General features: G+C 46.8%; 1 protein-coding gene across 6 annotated transcripts in view; it reads left to right on the plus strand.

Moving 5' to 3' along the window:
* The first annotated feature begins 20,097 nt into the window (after positions 1-20,097).
* The window catches only part of lsm4 (LSM4 homolog, U6 small nuclear RNA and mRNA degradation associated), a 39,052-nt gene continuing 38,168 nt past the window's right edge, over positions 20,098-20,981 (plus strand). For all 6 annotated transcript variants that reach the window (XR_009516068.1, XR_009516067.1, XM_059991349.1 and 3 more), the window contains exon 1: positions 20,098-20,198. Coding sequence is in view for 4 of the 6 variants with exons in the window: in XM_059991349.1 (XP_059847332.1) it covers positions 20,196-20,198 (3 nt within the window). In the remaining 2 variants the exon portion in view is untranslated. The remainder of the gene's footprint in view (positions 20,199-20,981) is intronic.

Raw genomic sequence — 20,981 nt, forward strand, 5'->3', positions numbered from 1 at the left:
AGAGGGCAGAGAGTGAGAGAAGGAGGGAGAGGGGAGTTGCAGTCAAGGGGGAGATTAGAGTTAGGGAGAGAGAGTGTGAGCGAGATAGGGCGAGAGGAAGAGGGAGAGAGGGGAAGGGGAGGGAGAGAGCACGAGAGAGGAGAGAGAGAGATGGGGAAGGGTGAGAGTGAGATATGGGAGTGAGAGGAGAAAGAGTGAGTGAGGGGGGAACGAGTGAGATAGATAGGGAGAGAGTGGGTGAGTGAGTTAGATGGGGAGAGAGTGGGGAGTGGGAGCAAGGGAGAGAGGGGTATATGGGGGAGAGGAGAAATGGGGAAGAGTGAGAGGGGTAGTGAGAAGCACAGAGAGGGGAGGGGGATAGAGAAGGAGAGTGAGGGAAGAGATTGAGAGAGGGAGACTGAGAAGAGAAGGGAGAGTGGGAGAGAAAGGGATTGAGAGAAAGGGAGGAGAGAGCATGAGATGGGGAGACAGAGAGAGGGGAGAGGGAGATGGAGGAGTGAGAGTGAGAGAAATGGGGGAGTGAGGGAGAGGGTGAGAGAAGGAAGAGTGAGAGAAGAGAAGGGAGAGTGAGTGTGGGGGAGAGAGACAGTGAGAGGGATAGAGTGATAGAGAGGGGCATGGATGAGGGGGGGAGACTGAAAGAGGGTGAGAGTGAAGGGGAGAGTGAGATAAATGGGGAGAGTGGGCAAGACAGAGAGGGAGAGGGGAGAGTGAAGACCATATAACCATATAACAATCACAGCACGGAAACAGGCCATCTCGGCCCTCCTAGTCCATGCCGAACTCTTAATCTCACCTAGTCCCACCTACCCGCACAGCCCATAACCCTCCACTCCTTTCCTGTCCATATACCTATCCAATTTTACCTTAAATGACACAACTGAACTGGCCTCTACTACTTCTACAGGCAGCTCATTCCACACAGCTATCACTCTCTGAGTAAAGAAATACCCCTTCGTGTTTCCCTTAAACTTCTGCCCCCTAACTCAAATCATGTCCTCTCGTTTGAATCTCCCCTACTCTCAGTGGAAACAGCCTATTCACGTCAACTCTATCTATCCCTCTCAAAATTTTAAATACCTCGATCAAATCCCCCCTCAACCTTCTACGCTCCAATGAATAGAGACCTAACTTGTTCAACCTTTCTCTGTAACTTAAGTGCTGAAACCCAGGTAACATCCTAGTAAATCGTCTACACTCTCTCTAATTTATTGATATCTTTCCTATAATTCGGTGACCAGAACTGTACACAATATTCCAAATTTGGCCTTACCAATGCCTTGTACAATTTTAACATTAAATCCTAACTCCTGTACTCAATGCTCTGATTTATAAAGGCCAGTGTTCCAAAAACCTTCTTCACCACCCTATCTATGTGAGACTCCACCTTCAGGGAACTATGCACTGTTATTCCTAGATCCCTCTGTTCCACTGCATTCCTCAATGCCCTACCATTTACCCTGTATGTTCTATTTGGATTATTCCTGCCAAAATGTAGAACCTCACACTTCTCAGCATTAAACTCCATCTGCCAACGTTCAGCCCATTCTTCTAACCGGCATAAATCTCCCTGCAAGCTTTGAAAACCCACCTCATTATCCACAATACCTCCTACCTTAGTATCATCGGCATACTTACTAATCCAATTTACCACCCCATCATCCAGATCATTTATGTATATTACAAACAACATTGGGTCCAAAACAGATCCCTGAGGCACCCCGCTAGTCACCGGCCTCCATCCCGATAAACAATTATCCACCACTACTCTCTGGCATCTCCCATCTCGCCACTGTTGAATCCATTTTATTATTTCAGCATTAATACCTAACGACTGAACCTTCTTAACTAACCTTCCATGTGGAACTTTGTCAAAGGCTTTGCTGAAGTCCATATAGACTACATCCACTGCCATACCCTCGTCAACATTCCTCGTAACTTCTTCAAAAAATTCAATAAGGTTTGCCAAACATGACCTTCCACGCACAAATCCATGCTGGCTACTCCTAATCAGATCCTGTCTATCCAGATAATTATTAATACTATGTCTAAGAATACTTTCCATTAATTTACCCACCACTGATGTCAAACTGACAGGTCTATAATTGCTAGGCTTACTTCTAGAACCCTTTTTAAACAATGGAACCACATGAGCAATACGCCAATCCTCCGGCACAATCCCCATTCCTAATGACATCTTAAAGATCTCCGTCAGAGCTCCTACTATTTCTACACAAACTTCCCTCAAGGTCCTGGGGAATATCCTGTCAGGACCCGGAGATTTATCCACTTTTAAATTTCTTAAAAGCGCCAGTACTTCCACCTCTTTAATTGTCATAGGTTCCATAACTTCCTTACTTGTTTCCCACATCTTACACAATTCAATATCCTTCTCCTTAGTGAATACCGAAGAGAAGAAATCGTTCAAAAACTCTCCCATCTCCCTCGGCTCCACACATAGCTGACCACTCTGATTCTCTAAGGGGCCAATTTTATCCCTCACTATCCTCTTGCTTTTAATATAACTGTAGAAACCTTTTGGATTTACTTTCAACTTATTTGCCAAACCAACCTCGTATCTTCTTTTAGCTTTTCTAATCTCTTTCTTAAGATTCCTTTTACATTCTTTATATTCCTCGAGCAATTCCTTTACTCCATGCTGCCTATATCTATTGTAGACATCCCTCTTTTTCCGAACCAAATTTCTAATATCCCTTGAAAACCATGGTGCTTTCAAACCTTTAACCTTTCCTTTCAACCTAACAGGAACATAAAGATTCTGTACCCTCATAATTTCACCCTTAAATGACCTCCATTTCTCTATTACATCCTTCCTATAAAACAACTTGACCCAATCCACTCTCTCTAAATCCCTTCGCATCTCCTCAAAGTTAGCCTTTCTCCAATGAAAAATCTCAACTCTAGGTCCTGTCCTGTCCTTCTCCATAATTATATTGTAGCTAATGCTATTGTGATCACTGGACCTGAAGTGCTCCACAACACATACATCTGTCAGCTGACCTATCGCATTCCCTACAGGAGATCCAACACTGCCCCATCTCTAGTCGGTACTTCTATGTATTGTTGCAAAAAACTATCCTGCACACATTTCACAAACTCTAAACTATCCAGCCCTTTTACAGAATGAGCTTCCCAGTCTACATGTGGAAAATTAAAATCTCCCACAATCACCACCTTGTGTTTACTACAAATATCTGCTATCTCCTTACACATTTGCTCTTCCAACTCATGCTCCCCATTAGGTGGTCTATAATACACTCCTATCAGTGTTACTACACCTTTCCCATTTCTCAATTCCACCCAAATAGCCTCCCTAGAGGAGCTCTCTAATCTATCCTTCCAAATCACCACCATAAGATTTTCTCGGACAAGCAATGCAACACCTCCTCCTCTGGCCCCTCCTACTCTATCACACCTGAAGCAACTAAATCCAGGAATATTTAGTTGCCAATCACACCCTTCCTGCAACCATGTTTCACTAATAGCTACAACATCATAATTCCAGGTATCAATCCACGCTTTAAGCTCATCCACCTTTCTTACAATGCTCTTAGCATTAAAATAGATACTCTCCACCTCCTCCTCTCTTTTCATCCCTAACAATGCATTCAAATTTATTATCCTTTTCTTTCTTCTCCCCTACATCTTCAGGCTGAGCGCATCCCTTCTCCATCACCTGCCTTTCCTCCCTTACACACTGTCTACTTACTTGCTCTACTGGTGAACTAACCTCCTCTCCCATAGTTTCCTCAAATTGATTCCCGCCCCCCCCCCCATCTTACTAGTTTAAAGTCTGCCCTGTAGCCCTAGCAAACCTCCCCGCTAGGATATTGGTTCCGCCAGGATTCAAGTGTAACCCGTCCTTCTTGAACAGGTTACGCATGCCCCAGAAGAGGTCCCAATGATCCAGAAACTTGAATCCCTGCCCCCTGCTCCAATCCCACAGCCACGCATTCATCCTCCACCTAATTCCATTCCTACTCTCACTGTCACGTGGCACAGGCAGTAATTCCGAGATTACTACCTTTGCGGTCCTTCTTCTTAACTGCCTTCCTAACTCCCTATACTCTCGTTTCAGGACCTCTTCCCCTTTCCTACCTATGTCATTGGTACCTACATGTACCACGACCTCTGGCTCCTCACCCTCCCACTTCAGGATATCTTGGACGCTATCAGAAACGCCCCGAACCCTGGCACCAGGGAGGCAAATTACCATCCAGGACTCCCGATCACCTCCACAGAACCGCCTGTCTGAACCCCTGACTATTGAGTCCCCTATTACTATTGTCCTCTTTCTTCTATCCCTACCCTTCTGAGCTACAGGGCCATCCTCTGTGCCGGAGACCCGGCCACTGTCACTTCCACCAGGTAGGCTGTCCCCCCCAACAGTACTCAAACATGAGTACTTATTGTCAAGGGGTACAGCCACTGGGGTACTCTCTAGTACCTGCCTCTTCCCCTTCGTAACCGTGACCCACCTATCTGCCTCCCGTGGCCCCAGAGTGACCACCTGCCAGTAACTCCTCTCTGTCACCTCCTCACTCTCCCTGACCAGGCGAAGGTCATCGAGCTGCAGCTCCAGTTCCCTAACTCGGTCCCTCAGCAGCTGCAGTTCAGCGCAACTGGCGCAGATGTAGACGTCCGGGAGGCTCGGAGACTCCAGGATCTCTCACATCCGACACCGAGAATAACAAGCTGCCCTCACACTCGTACTTCCCGAATAACTGAAAATAACAAGAACTAAAAGATAAGCCTACTGTGCCCTCTTCTGCCTAAGCCCCCTGAGCCCAAGCCCTACACTCTGCGCCCGGCTCACTCCGCTGCCCGCTGCTTAAGGCTGCATTCTTTTTATATCTTCCCTCCTTCCCAGGCCTCCTTCACGCGCCTGCGCAGTCCCGCCTCTCAGAACTCCAATCTGAGACACAATTGGACAATTTGAAAATGAAAAAGACAAGGGGGGAGATTGAGATAAAGAGGGAGAGAGTGAGACAAGAGAAGGGAGAGAAAGTGGGAAACTAAAAGAAAGGAAGTGGGGAGTGATGGGGAGGTTTGGGATGAGAGGAGAGAGTGGGGGATAGAGAGTAATAGGGAGAGAGAGACAGAGGGGAGGAGAGAGAGTGAGAGAAATGGGGGAGGGAGAGAAGGGAGGGGGATGAGTGAGGGGGAAGTGAGTGAAAGAGGCAGGAGAGAGAAGGAAAGAAAGAGGGAGAGAGGAGTGAGTGACAGGAAAGGGGGAGATTGAGAGTAGGAGAGAGTGTGAGTAGAGAAGGGAGAGTAAGAGAGGGGAAGAGAGATAGGGTGAGAGGAAGGGGGAGAGAGAGGGGAGGGGAGGAAGAGAGCACAAGAGAGGGGAGAGGTAAAGAGAGGGGTGATGGGAAGAGTGAGAGTGGGAGTGAGGGGGAAGTGGGAATGAGAGAGAGATAGGGGAGAGGAGGAGAGATTGAGTGGGAGAGAGAGGGGAGAGTGAAAGAGAGAGGATGGAGGGAGAGAAAAGAAAGGAGAGAGAGAAAGGAAGGGAGCGTGAAATGGGGGGAGATGGTGAGAGGGGAAAGAGAGGGAGAGGAATGGGAGAGAGAGGGATTGGGAAAGAGAGGGTGTAGGAGAGATAGAGTAGTGAGTGAGTGCAATGAGTGAGAGGGGAGAGAGGGAAAGGGAGTGAGAGAGTGAGGGTGAGTGAGGGGGAGTTTGAGAGAGGAGAGTGAGAGACAAAGGTAGGAGAGAGAGAAAGAGATGGGGAGAGGGAGGGGAGAGGGAGGGGAGAGAGATTGAGAGAGGAGGAAGGAGAAGAGCTGAGTGAGGGAGGGGAGAGTGAGAGAGAGGGATTGGATAAGCGAGGAGAATAAGAGGAGGTAAAGAAGGAGTAGAGGTAAAGGGGAGGGTAAGGTGGGAGTAAAAGGAAAGGGGTAAAGGGGGAGTGAGGAGAGGATGGGGTTAGGGGGAGTAGGTAAGGGATAAGATAATTGGGAGGGTAAGAGGTGGAGGTAAAGGGGGAATGGGGAAAGGGTAGGGGTAAAGTGGGGAGGGTTAGGGATGGAAACAAAGGAGGGAGTGTGTAAAGGATGGGAGTAAAGGGAGAGTGGGTAAGAAAATAGAGTAAAGGGGGAGTAAGTAAGAAATTGGGTAAACTGGGAGAGTGGGGTAAGGATTCAGGGTAAAGAGGAATGGGGCAAAGGGGAGAGTGGATAGGGGATGGGATAAAAAAGGAGTGGGTAAGAAGTGGGGGTAAAGGGATGGATATGAAAATGGTGGAAAGGGGTGTGAGTAAGAAATGGGCTAATGGGAAAGTGGGGTAAGGGGTTGGAGTAAAGGGGAATGGAGTGGGATAAGGGGTGAGGGTAAAGTGGGCTGGTGAGTAAGGGATAGAGGGTAAAATGGGGAGTGGGGTAAGAGATGGGGTAAAAGGGGAGTGGGCAATGGATGGGGTAATGGATAAAGGGATGGGGCAAATGGGGAGGGATGGGGTAAAGGGGATGGGAAGGGGTGGGGTAAAGGGGTGAGAGTAAAGTGGGCTGGTGGGTATGGGTTAAAATCAGAAGTTGGGTAAGAGATAGGGATAAAGGGGTGTGGATAGGGGATGGGGTAAAGTGGGAAGTGGAATAGGGATGGGGTAAAGAGGGAGTGGGGTAACGGAGAGGGGTAAAGGGGGAGTGGGGATGAGATGGGGCTAATGGGGGAGTGAGTGAGGAATAAGCTAAGTTGGAGGGTAAGAGGTGGAGGTAAAGGGGAGGGTAAGGTGTGGGGTAAATGGGGAATGGGGTGATGGGGTGGAGGAAGGGAAGAGGGAGGGGAGGGGTGAGGGTAAAGGGGGAATGGGGTGGGGTTAAAGGGGTAATGGGTAAGGAATGGGATGAAGGGTTAGTGGGTAAGGGATGGGATAAGGGGAGGGTAAGAGGTGGAGGGAGAGGGAGAGGAGTGGGGTAAATAGGGAGGGGATAAAGGATGGAAGTAAAGGAGAGAATAGGCAAGGGATGGCAGTAAAAGGGGGTGGGTAAGAAATGGGGATAAATGGGATAGTGGGGTAATGGGTGGGGTAAAGTGGGGGAATGGGTAAGGGATGGGGTAAATGAGGAATGGGGTGAGAGATGGGGCTAAATGGGGAATGGGGTAAGGGATGGGGCTAAAGGGGGATTGGGGTAAGAGATAATGTAAAGGGAAGAGTGGGTAGGGATGGGGTAAAAGGGGAGTTGGGTAAGTGTTGGGGTAAAGGATAGTGGGTGTAAAGGAAACAATGGGTAGGGGTGGGGAAAATGGAGAGTGAGGTAAGGGATGGGGTAAATGGGGAGTAGGTAATTGATGGAGGTAAACAGGGAGTGGGTAAGGTGTGGATGTAAAGGGGGAATGGGTTAAGGGATGGGGTGGAGTGGGCTATGGGATGGGGTAAAGGGGGTAGTGAAATAAGGGATGGGGTTAAAGGGTGAGTGGCTTAAGGAATGGCATTAAGGGGGAGTGAGTCAGGAGTGGGGTAACAGATGGGGTTAAAGTGGGGAGGGTGGGTAAGAGATGATGTAAAGTGTGTGAGTGGGGTTAAGGATGGAGGTAAAGGGAGGAGTGGGTAGAGGGTAGGGGTAAAGGGGAGTAGATAAGGATTGGGGTTAAAGGGGAAGTGGGTGAGGGATGTGTGTAAAAGGGGGAGTGTGGTAAGGGATGGGGGTAAAGGGGAGAGTGGGTAGGGGGTGGGGTAAAGGGGAGAGTGGGTGGGGATGGAGTAAAGTCGGGGAGTGGGTAAGGGGTGGGGTAAAGGGTAGTGTGTAAGTGATAGGGTAAAGTGGGGAATGAGTTAAAGGATGGGGTAAAGTGAGAGTGAGGTAAGTAATGGGGTAAAGGGGTTGGGTAAGGGATGTGGTAAATGGGGGATGTGGTAATAGATGGGGTAAAGTGGGGTGAGAAAGGGATGATGTAAAGTAGGGGAGTGGGGTAAGGGATGGGGTAAAGGAGAAGGGGTAAGGGATGGGGTAAATGGGGAGTGGGTAAGGGATGGGGTAACTGGGGAGTGGGTTAACAGGATAGAGGGTAAGAGCTGGTGGTAAAGGGGGAGTGGGTAGGGGATAGAGGTAAAGGGGAGTGGGTAAGGGATGGAGGTAAAAGGGGGAGTGGGGTAAAGGATGGTGGTAAAGTGGGGGAGTGGTATGTGGTGAGGGTAAAGTGGGAAGTGGAAATAAATGGAATAAAGTAGGGAATGGGTAAGGGATGGCTGTAAAGGGAGAGTGGGTAAGAGATGGGCTAAGGGGAGTGGGTAAAGGATGGGGGTAAAGTGGAGGAGTGGGTCAGTGGTAAAGGAGGGGAGGGTAAGGGTGGGAGTAAAGGATTGGGTAAGGGATAGTGGTAATGTTGGGGAGTGGGGTAGGAGATGGAGGAAAAGTGGGGGAGTGGAGTAAGGGATGGGGTAAATGGGAAGTGCGTAAAGGATGGGATAAAGGGGAGTGAAGAGGTGGGATTAAAGTGATAGCGTGGGGTGAGGGATGGGGTAATGCAGGGGTGGGATAAGCAATGGGGTAAAGTGGGAAGGGGTGGAAAGTGGGTAGAGGAAGGTGGGGTAGAGGTAAAGTAGGAGATAGTGGGAGAAGGGAAGAGAGTAGGCTGGGAGAGTGGGAGGACAGTAGGAGATGATGGAGGGAGTGAGGTGAGGGACAGGGAAAGTGGAGGTGGGTGTGTTAAGAGGAGGGTAATGTGGGAAAGAAGCAGAAAGATGGAGTGTACAGGGAGGGTAGAGGAAGGAGGAGAGTCAGTGAAGAGTGGGGGAAGAGGATAAGGGGTTTAATTGGGGAGTGTGGCTTGGAGGGAAAAGTGTAGGGGAGACAGTGAATAGGAAGGGAAGGGTGGGAGAAAAAGAAAAATGGATGGGGATGGTGTACAAAGCGTGCTGGGGGACAGTGCCTGAATAAAAGGTGGGCTGTTGGTGGGGGAGAGGAGTGTAGGAACAGTACAGAGGAAGTGTGATAGGAGGGAGAGAGGAGGTAGTGTAAAGAGAAGGGTAATTGAGGGAGAGTGGGAGAAGAGGTAGGTGGAGTGGATAAGGGGGAAGGGAAGGGAAAGGGGAAAGTGAATTATGGAGTGACGGGATGAGGAGAATAGAGAGTGGGGTGAGGGGAGCATGTGCAAGGGGAGACGGCAAGCGCAACGTTGGAGCACAGGGGTGGAGAAGGAAGAGGGAGAGACTGGGTGGGGCCAGGAGTAGAGTGGGAGGGGAGAGGGACGGAGTGGGGTTGTGTTTATGTTGTAGCTTTATCCAGCTCTGTTGGGCCATTTCTGGATTACTCAGTTCTGATCACTCCATTGTGGGCAGAGTGTCGAGGCATCAAAGAGGATGCAGGCGGTTTGCCAGGATGCTGCCTGGATCAGAGGGTATGTGCTGTGAGGAGAGTTTGGACAAGCTTGGGTTGTTTCCTCTGGAGCTGCGGAGGCTAAGGGGAGATCCCATGGAGGTGTGTGGGATTGTGGGAGGCATAGGTGGAGGAGAGCCAGTTTCTTTCCCCTTGAGTTGAAATATCTAATACTAGAGGGCATGCATTGAAGGTGAGGGGTGTGGGGAGTAAGCTCTGTGGAGATGTGTGAGGCAAGTTGTTTTTTCCATAGAGAGTGTTGGGTGCCTAGAATGGCAGTAGAGGCAAATGCAACAAAATTGTTCAAGAGGCTCTTAAATTGGAAGCTGAATGTGTAGAAAAGATGAATGGTAGTGTGGAGGAGCAGAGGGATCTGGGGGTACATGTCCACAGATCCCTGATAGTTGCCTCACAGGTAGATAGGGTAGTTAAGAAAGCTTATGGGGTGTTAGTTTTCATAAGTCGAGGGATAGAGTTTAAGAGTCGCGGGGTAATGATACAGCTCCATAAAATTCTGGTTAGGCCACACTTGGAGTTCTGTGTCCAGTTCTGGTCGCCTCACTATAGGAAGGATGTGGAAGCATTGGAAAGGGTACAGAGGAGATTTACCAGGATGCTGCCTGGTTTAGAGAGTATGCATTATTATCAGAGATTAAGGGAGCTAGGGCTTTACTCTCTGGAGAGGAGGATGAGAGGAGACATGAAAGAGGTATACAAGATATTAAGAGGAATAGAGTGGATAGCCAGCGCCTCTTCCCTAGGGCACCACTGCTCAGTACATGGACATGGCTTTAAGGTAAGGGGAGGGAAGTTCAAGGGGGATATTAGAGGAAGGTTTTTCATTCAGAGAGTGGTTGGTGCGTGGAATGCACTGCCTGAGTCAGTGGTGGAGGCAGACACACCAGTGAAATTTAAGAGACTACTAGACAGGTACATGGAGGAATTTAAGGTGGGGGGTTATATGGGAGGCAGGGTTTGAGGGTCAGCACAACATTGTGGGCCAAAGGGCCTGTAATGTGCTGTACTATTCTATGTTCTATGTTCTAAAATGGAAGGATATGGACATTGCGTAGGTAGAAAGGATCATTTTAATTGAGAATTTATTTACTGATTTAATTAGTTTGGCATAGTACTGCCAGCTGAAGAGTTGGTTCCTGTGCTGTATTTCTCTATGGAAGTGGGACAGGAGGTTGGGACAGTGCAGAGGAAGGACAAGGGAACAGAAGGGGACGTAGAGGGAGTGAACATGTGGGGAATAGGAACGCAGCAGAGAGAGAGGGAGGCGTGCTGAGTGAGGAAGGGAGGCAAAAATGGAAGAGCTGGGTAAGGGAGAGAGTGAGGGAAGAAACAAGTGGGAGGGACGACGGAGAGAAATAATGGTGGGGAATGAGGAAAAGGAGGTGTGGAGAGGAAGACTGAAAGACAGCTGAAAAAATTGGGGTCTGGTGGGAGAGGGAGAGAGTGGTAAGAGAGGGAAGAGTGATTGGAGAGGGGGCCAGGGTGAGTGAGGAGAGAAGATATGGGGGGGGGAGGAATGAGAAAGGAAGAAAGGGGGAGGTATAAGGTGTTGGGGAGGAAAGTGAAGGAGAGGGGAGGGAAGACTAGAGGTGGGAAAGGAGGGATGGTGAGGGAAGAGGTGAGATTAGAGGAGAGAAGCAGTGGGAAAGGGAGAGGGAGGAGAAATGAGAGGGAGAGATGAATACTTTGCTTCAGTATTCACTACGGAAAAGGAACTTAGCAATTGTAGGGGTGACTTGCAGTGGTCTGACAAGCTTGAGCATGTAGATATTGAGAAAGAGGATGCACTGGAGCTTTTGGAAAGCATCAAGTTGGATAAGTCACCGGGACCGGACGGGATGTACCCCAGGCTACTGTGGGAGGTGAAGGAGGAGATTGCTGAGCCTCTGGCGATGATCTTTGCATCATCAATGAGGACAGGGAGGTTCTGGAGGATTGGAGTGTTGCAGATGTTGTTCCCTTATTCAAGAAAGGGAGTAGAGGTAGCCCAGGAAATTATAGACCAGTGAGTCTTACTTCAGTGTTTGGCAAGTGGTTGGAGAAGATCCTGAGAAGCAGGATTTATGAACATTTAGAGAGGCATAATATGATTAGGAATAGTCAGCATGACTTTGTCAAAGGCAGGTCGTGCCTTACGAGCCTGATTGAATTTTTTGAGGATGTGACTAAAGACATTGATGAGGGTAGAGTTACAGATGTAGTGTATATGGATTTCAGCAAGGCATTTGATAAGGTACCCCATGCAAGGCTTATGGAGAACGTAAGGAGGCATGAGATCCAAGGTGACATTGCTTTGTGGATCCAGAACTGGCTTGCCTACAGAAGGCAAAGAGTGGTTGTAAGTGTGTCATATTCTGCATGGAGGCCTATGACCACTGGTGTACCTCAGGGATCTGTTCTGGGACCCCTACTCTGTGATTTTTATAAATGACCTGGATGAGGAAGTGGAGGGATGGGTTAGTAAATTTGCTGATGACACAAAAGTTGGGGGTGTTGTGGATAGTGTGGAGGGCTGTCAGAGTTTACAGTGGAACATTGATAGGATGCAAAACTGGGCTGAGAAGCAGCATATGAAGTTCAATCTAGATAAGTGTGAGGTGGTTCATTTTGGTAGGTCCAATATGATTGCAGAATACAGCATTAATGGTAAGACTCTTGGCAGTGTGGAGGATCAGAGGGATCTTGGGGTCCGAGTCCACAGGACACTCAAAGTGAGGTGGGGGAAGGAGAGACAATGGGGGTGCAGTAAAGACAGAGGTGCTGAGGGAGGGCAGAGAGGAAGAAGGTAAGAGGAAGGGAAGGGAATGGTGAGAAGGAAGAGGGAGATGCAATAGTACAGAGAGGGAGTGTGAGTGAAAGATAGGAGTGGGGAGGGTGATAAGACTATAAATCATAGAGGCAGAATTAGGCCATCTGAACCATCCAGCCTGCTCCACCATTCAATCATGGCTGATCCTTTTCTTTTTCTCCTCCTCGACCCCAGCTCCCGGCCTTCACTCTGTAACCTTTGATGCCATGTCCAATCAAGAACCTATCAACCTCTGTCTTAAATACATCCAACAGCCTGGCCTCCACAGCTGCACGTGGCAATAAATTAAACAAATTCAACACCCTTTGGCTAAAGAAATTTCTCCGCATCTCTGTTTTCAAAGGGCGCCCCTCTATCCTGAGGCTGTGCCCTCTTGTCCTAGACTCTCCCACCAACTCTGTCTAGGTCTTTCAACATTCGAAAGGTTTCAATGAGATCCAGCGAGTACAGACCCAGAGCAATCAAACGTTTCTCGTATGACAACCCTTTCATTCCTAATAGGAGAGGGCAGAGGCAGAGTACAGAGAAGGTGGAGTGGAATGGGAGATGGAAAGGGAGAGGAATGGGAGAAAGAGAATGATGGAGGAAAGGGAAGGACTAGAGAGGGATCAGACAGAGAGTGAGGAGAGAGGGAAAAGGAGGGAAGGGATTGAGATTGGAGGAAATAGTGGGGAGGGGATGGAGAAGGAGAGGTGAGAAGGCAAGGGAGAAAAAGTGGGAAGATCTCTTCCACTCTCTTCCCCCACCTTCTCTCTCTTCAGTTGGGAGTTGCACAGAGAAGATGGGAAAATGAAGGTGAGATTAGAATTAAGAGGGAGAGTCATTGGGGGAGCGTTTGAGCCAGGGGAGAGAAGAGAAGTTAAATTGTGAAGAGGGAGGAATATGGAGAGGGGGAAGGAAGTGAATGAGAAGGAGAGTGGAGTGAAGGGGCAGGGGTGAGAGTGGGGAAATGCCAGAAGGACAGGTGCTGAGGAAGGACTGAGTGGTGAGATATGAGGAGGAGGGGAGAGAAAGAAAGTGAAAGGGGAAAGAGGTAGGTTAAGTGGCTAAATGGGATGAATGGAAGGAGAGAGAATCGGTTTAAGGAGAGTAGCACAGGTTATGAGAGGGAAGGTGAAAGAGGTGGGCCATGAGGAAAGCAGGAAGGATAAGGGAGAGGGAAGCTGAATGGTGATTGCTTGGAAGGAAGTGGGAGGGAAGTGTAGGGCATGTGAAGACAGGGTAGAAGATAGAGAAGATTGGAGCAAGGGAATAGTGAGAAGATTGGGAGAAAGGAAGGGGTGGGGAGTTGGCCATAAATATAATCTCCCAGGATGGTAATACCAGGTATCAGTAATGGAAAGACCAATCACCCCTAATCCAAACTACCACCTCCATCCTGTCTGGTCCCTAAACAACAATGACAATAGAAACACTGATTCAGGAAAATCTAATTGAAAGACTCAAAGACCCCACAAAGAAAACTTTGTTCTGGCAGCATCTCACAACCTGGCAATTCCCAGCCGATAGTAGTTTTCAAGTCTGCCTAGAAGATCACTATGAGTAAAACTTTGACTTGTCCTCCTCCCATTGGCTACAGGAAAACACTAAAAAGGGATAAACTAAGAAATTGCAAATAGTTTAAATTCAGTTATGGGCAAATTATTGAAATCAATTTTGAAGTACAGAATTCATATGTCATAGAGAGGAGCACAGAATTACAGTGTACATGTATAGAAAAGGTCTGGAGGATTCTGGGCCAAATACATGCTCAGAAAGACATCCTGATTGGCATGGACAAATTGGGCTAAAGGACCTTTTATTGTGCTCAATAACTCTATAACTCAACAATAAATTAATTAACAACTGTCACCCTGGAGTTTTGACAAATGATGATGACTCACTAATTTGATAGAAATGTTTCAATGAGGGAAGAAGGAATGTCAATGAGGACAGTATGTTTGAAAGAGTCTACACTTGGTAAGAATTTTAATACATGTCAGGCTGTTCATAAAAATTAAAGACCACGGTGTCCAAACCATTTTGGATCCAAAATTGGTTAATATCAAGAAGCAAAGGCTTGTGATTGAAGATGATTTTACCAGAGGAAGCCCATCACCAACAGGGTTCCATAGGACTCAGTACTCAGCTTTTTGTAGTATATATTAATGATTTAGAATTTAATCGCTCTGTCATTGGCAGTTGTGTCTTCCATCTCCTGAAGTCTTAAATGCTGGAATTTCCTCTTTCTGCTTCTCTATTTTTTTCCTCATCACAGAATCTCATGGCAATATCTTTGCCCTTGAGTTAGCTTACATTTTTATTTGATGCAGTTTCTCTCACAATTTGATGGGGAAAGCAACTGAACAATGCAGACAGAGCAAACAGTTTTCAACTGTCCATAAGACAATAAGACATAGGAGCAAAATTAGGCCATTCAGCTCATTGACACTGCTTCACCATTCCACGATGGTGATTTATTATCTCTCTTAAATCGATTTTCCTGCTTCTCCCCATAACCTTTGATGCCCTGACTAATCATGAACCTATCAACCTTCACTTTAAACATACCCAATGATTTGGCCTCCATAGCCGTCCGTGGCAATGAATTCCACAGATTCATGACCCTCTGGTTAAAGAAATTCCTCTTTATCTCTCTTCTTAATGGAAGTCCCTCTACTCTGAGGCTGTGCCCTCTGGTCCTAGACTCCCCCACGAAAAGGAACATCCTTTCCACATCCACTCTATCTAGGTCTTTCAATAATCAATGAGCTTCAATGAGATCCCCACCTCATTCTTCTAAACTCCAGTGAGTATAAGCCCAGAGTAATCAAACAGTCCTCTCTTTCAGTCTTTATATTGTGTATCTGAAAAAACAGTATCCTCTCTTATAGAACTGGTGAGCTTATCTTCAAATTTAATCGCTTCTCTCCTTATCACATTTTAGTTGCCTTCTATTGTTTTTAAAAGCTTTCTAACCCTCTAACTTCCCACTTATTTTGGCTATACTATATGCCATCCCTTTTGTTTTTGCGTTTGACTTCTCTTGTCAGCCATTGTTGCATCATCCTCCCTTTGAAGTGCTTCTTCATCTTTGGGATGTATCTCTACTGTATCTTCCAAATTACTCCCAGAAGCTCCGACCAGTGCTGTTCTGTTATCATCCCTGCTAGTGTCTCCTTCCAATCAACTTTGGCCAGTTCCTTTCTCATGCCTCTGTAATTCCCTTTACTCCACTGTCACTCCATCTGACTTTAGCTCCTCCCCCTCAAACTGCAGGATGAATCCTGTCACATTATGATCACAGTCTGCAAGTGGTTCCTTTGCCCTAAGGTCCCTAATCAAATATGGTTTGTTAAACAACATCCCATCCAGAATGTCCTTTCCACTGGTGGACTCATCCAGCAACTGCTCTAAAAAGCCATCTTGTAGGCAGTCTACAAATTCCATCCCTAGGGATACAGCAGCAACATGATTTCCCCCATCAACTTGCATATTGAAATCCCCCATGACTATCATAACATGCCTTTGCTATCTCCCGTTGTAATTTGCATCCCACTTCCTGACTACTTTTTGGAGGCCTGTATATTACTCCCAGTCTTTTTACCCTTGTAGTATCTTAACTCTGCCCACAAGGATTCTATGTCTTTGTCACCTCTTTCTAATGATTTGATTGCATTGTTTTACCAACAGAGCCACTCCACCCACTCTGCCTACCTAACTGTCCTTTCAATACAATGTGTATCCTTGGATGTTAAGATTCAAAGAACATTTGTTTTCAAAGAATCTATAAATTATACACCTTGAAATTTGTCTGCTTATAGGCAGCCGCAAAGCAAGAAACTCGAATAACCCAATTTTTAAAAAGACCAAATCCCACTGTGCGGTGAAAGAGAAAGAAACACACATCTTGTGAACAATAGAAGCAAGCATCATGAACCAGATAGAGTCTCAGATCCGTTCCCAGAATAGGCCCAAGGCAAGTCTCGGTCCCCAGTTTTCGCATCAATAGGGCAGGAATACACTGCAGCTGGCTCAATTCACAGCCTCAACTTTGTGGAGAAAGGAATGAACATTCGCAGGAGAGCGAACAACATCAGCCCAACCCCACCTCCATTCCCGACTCTTCCCGATGTTTAAATTGTTTAAGCACTGAGTAGTGCCCCATTCCAGGCATTCCGATATGCCCGGGCTGCCCGCCTGAAGCCATTCACGATCGCTCGGGGTGATCCAACCTCACACTCAGGTTAGGTGGACGGGTATCGAAGCTCTTCCACACCGACTCCTCCCCAAATCGCTCACTCCGCCTCCGGCAGCGATACAAATCCGTCTGCTTCCCCGGTGGCTCGAACACGTAGGGCCTCGCGATGCCCCGGCATGGCTCATCCCTCCAACCAGCCTCGCCTCCGCCTGCCTCCTCACTGTCTGCGGTGATAGTTCACCACAATTTGCTTCAGGAAAGACGTCATAAGTACTGTTTTGAGTCGATTCTCTCGCTTTGTGATCTATCAGTAAGCTGCTGCACATCTTTGGCAGGGCCACTTAAACTGGATCCCAACTATGAGCTTCTTTCAGTTATCACTCAGCAATGCCCACAACTTAATACCTACCAATGTCTAACAGTGCTGCATCATCTACCTTATTCCGCATACTACGTGCATTCAAATATATCACCTACAATCCTGTATTCATCACCCTTTTTGATTTTGCTCCCATATTACATTTCAACTCATCCTACTGTCTGCAATTTTGCCCTATTGTCTGCCTGTCTTTCCTCACAGTCTTACTACACACTGCTTGTGTACCAACTGGCCCATCCTCAGCCTTATCACTCCAGTTACTACCCCCTTGCCAAATTGGTTTAAATCAGGTACATACACTCATGAGGAGGAACCAGGAAATGCCCTGGATGGAGGTGAGGAAGGTTTGCCCTTTAAGGCCCCACCTCCACTGTTAGCTGGTCTGGAGGCTCTAATTGTGCTTCTTTATATGGAAGATGTCGAGATTTACTGGTACCTACCACATTTCATCCTCTTCAACTTAATGCCACACTGATGCTATGGACTGTTCGTAGGGACATTTGCTGAGACTTGATGAAAGAAATGTTGTGGTCCATCCCAAACCTACTGGTCTTCCAGTAAAAAGGAACTGTTTGTGCCTGAATATTGCTGATGAGCACAATTCAAGACCCCAGATACATGGTGTGTGATACATTAAAATGAAACTCAAACTGTGTATAGGTCCTATGGGGCAAAAGTATTGGGTGATGCCCTCTATCACCATCAGCACCAAACATCCTTCATGAGGTGTACAGGGAACCAGAGAAAAGAGCAAAATAAAATTGTTGACAGTAATATGGGAATGTATTGTGTCATGTGTATGACTTAAATGTGTATGTATTTTAGTTACGTGGTGTGTCATATTCCGTGGGCAATCATGGTCTTTCCATGACTGTCCTCGGCAAATTTTTCTACAGAAGTGCTTGGCTTTGGTTTCTTCTGGGCTGTCTCTTTACAAGATTGGTGACTCCAGCCATTATCAATACTCTTGAGAGATTGTCTGCCTGGCATCAGTAATCACATAATCAGGATGTGGATAGGCTTTTCCCATTGAGAACAGGGGAGATTCAAACAAGAGGACATGAGTTGAGAGTTAGGGGGCAAAAGTTTAGGGGTAACACGAGGGGGAAATTTCTTTACTCAGAGAGTGGTAGCTGTGTGGAACGAGCTTCCAGTAGAAGTGGTAGAGGCAGGTTTGGTATTATCATTTAAAGTAAAATTGGATAGATATATGGACAGGAAAGGAATGGAAGGTTATGGGCTGAGTGCAGGTCGGTGGGACTAGGTGAGAGTAAGCGTTTGGCATGGACTAGAAGGGCCGAGATGGCCTGTTTCCATGCTGTAATTGTTATATGGTTATATGCACCAGCTGCTCATACAACCACCAACCACCTGCTCCCATAGGTGCAATCAATTGGGGGGGTGGGCTAAGCAGGTGCTACACCTTGCCCAGGGGTGACCTGCAGGCTAGCGAAGGGAAGGAGCGCCTTACACCTCCTTTGGTAGAGACGTAGTGCTACCCCGCCACCCACAGCATTACACTAACCACTTCAGTACTGATCGGTCCCTTTATCTAAAAAGGCTTTAGTAGCATTGGAGACCACTAAAGAAGATTCACAAGGCCAATTCTTGAGTTGAGAGAATGGATCTATTAAGAAGCTAGGCAGTTTGAGTCTGTATTCCTAGTAATGCAGAAAAACAAAGGGTTTTCTTATTCAAACATATTGGATGGTAGTGCAGGGCAGGCTGGAAGGGCCTGATGACTCATGTCAAGGTTACTGATTTTACAGCAACTTTACAAGTTTTTTTTCGTATTTTATTTCTTCCATCAGCTGCATGTGGCCAGGCTAAACGAGATCAGTTTAATTCACTGGACTTACAGCCATCATTGTTACCTGCTGAAGCCATTTTCACCAAATTTCCACATCTGTAATTAAATCTATGAACTTAAATAGCACAGAGGCACTCAAAGTAAGTTTAATATCAAAGTATATATGCAACTCTATCCAACCCCAAGATTCATTTTCCTGTGGGCATACACAATAAATCCAAGAAACATGAAAGAATCACTGAAAGACCTCACCCAACAGGACGGGCAAACAACCCATGTGCAAAAGACAACAAACTGTGCAAAGTATGAAAGAAAAAGAAATGCACTAAGTGAAGAACAGGAGATAAAGAATCCTCGAAAGTGAGTCCTTAGGTTGAGGCAAAAGTCCAGTGATGGAGTGAGTGAAATTACTTCCTCTGGTTCAAGAGCCTGATGGCCGAGGGGTAATAATTTTTCCTAAACCTGGTGACGTGGGTCCTGAGGCACCTGTACCTTCTTCCTCATAGCCGCGAGTAGAGAGCATGTCCTTGATCCTTGATGATGGATGCTGCTTTCCTTTGACAACACTTCACGTAGATGTGATTGATAGCAGGGAGGTCTTTACCCAATGGACTGGGTAAGATTTTGTATGATTTTCCATTCAAGGGCATTGGTGTTTCCATGACAGTCCATGATGCAACCAGTCAATATACTCTTCACCACACATCTATTGAAGTTTGTCAAAGTTTTGGATGTCATACTGAACCTTCACACACATTTGAGAAAGTTGAGGTGCTGCGGTACTTTCCTGTGTTTGTAACCCCTTCCATCTCTGATACCTTGATGGATTGGTGGGATTTGAACTTGTGTCTCAAGTGATCGTTCTAAAACTTTAGCTGTCCTTAATATGCACTTAAAACCGTAAGCCAGGCAACGTACACAAAATGCTGGTGGAACACAGAGGGCCAGGCAGCATCTATAGGGAGAAGCGCTGTCGACGTTTCGGGCCGAGACCCAAGGAAAGAACAGGAGATGAAGAAACCTCGAAAGTGAGTCCAAGCCCACGGGTCTCGGCCGAAACGTCGACAGCGCTTCTCCCTATAGATGCTGCCTGGCCTGCTGTGTTCCACCAGCATTTTGTGTGTGTTGTTTGAATTTCCAGCATCTGCAGATTTCCTCGTGTTAGCCAGACAACGTAGATTGCTTTAAACTTAATTAGCTTTATCTCTTGTGTTGCCAGAATTCGTGCACAAAGTTGGCTTCTACGTAAGTTTAACCCAGAGATTAAAATAATATCCGGATTCTAGGCTCTCACCATCTTTATATGCTAAACCAACAAGAACACATCTCCCTTTCAGCTGATTCCATTAATCCTATAAAAATAAAATTCAGGCTTTTCCCCTTCCAGTAGGCCTTACATTACGACAACTCCACTTTCCCGCCACCGAAGCAACCACAAATACAATCTACGGCGCTGCTCAACCAACCAACCAAACATGTTCCGTTCGCTGATTGGCTCCTGTCTTAAGCGTATCATCGATGAGGCGATACGGCGAGCGCATTCGCTGATTGGTGCATTCGGCTGTCACTCAGGGAGAAGGTGGACTGAGCAAGTTTGGTTGGATCCGGTCCGGGATCACAGAAAGAAAGAGAAAGAGAAAGAGAAAAGCGGCAGGAAAATGGTGAGAAAAGCAGAAGAGAAAGAGGGGAAGAAAGTAAAAGGAGGAGGGTGGAAAGAGAACGTGGAGGATCGGATGGGGTTGTTGCCGTGGTTGTGAGAAAGGATAGATCGTACTAGTGGGATGCTCTGCTGCTTAAGTTGTACTTGCGTTGTTATTTTACAGCCCAATGCCTTACATTTAATTACATTTGTCTCGTCTCTGTGCTAGCAGTGGAGTGAGGGTAATAAGAGTGGGAAGATTAGACGATGGAAGGGGGTGCTAACAACCTCCACGTGATTATGGTTGGGTTAGTGCTCCATGATCTTGCTTGAGGGAGAAAAGTGAAATATGGGAGCAAGAACAGGCCATTCAATCTTTTGAGTTGAGTCCGAGCCTCTATTAATGGTTGCTTGTCTTTTACAGTGGCATTATTAACACACCTATACAAATGTTTTATTGCATACTTTTACCAGCAGTTCTTCAGAGTACAGGTTCCTGCAAATGTTTGCTGAGTGTTCAGTGCTTGCAAGTACTTAATTGCTACAAGTAATGTTCATCGTTGTTGGCAGTGAGATTTGAACTTTGCTTTAAGATTGATAGCCCTGTGCTCTGCTTACTGGACCAGTATCTCATAACCGTACCGTGTCCATTGTGTCTTTTGTTGTCCTCAGTACAAAACCTGAAGTTGCTGTTGGCAGGTAGGTGGGTAAGGTACATTGCCATATCAGTGGGTGCAAATCCAAAACTGAGATGGTTTGGTGGAGGTGGAAGACTCGGCCGTTATTCTAGCACAGGTGGAATTTA

Source organism: Hypanus sabinus, chromosome 16 (assembly GCF_030144855.1).
Source record: "Hypanus sabinus isolate sHypSab1 chromosome 16, sHypSab1.hap1, whole genome shotgun sequence".
NCBI classification, from domain to species: Eukaryota; Metazoa; Chordata; class Chondrichthyes; order Myliobatiformes; family Dasyatidae; genus Hypanus; species Hypanus sabinus.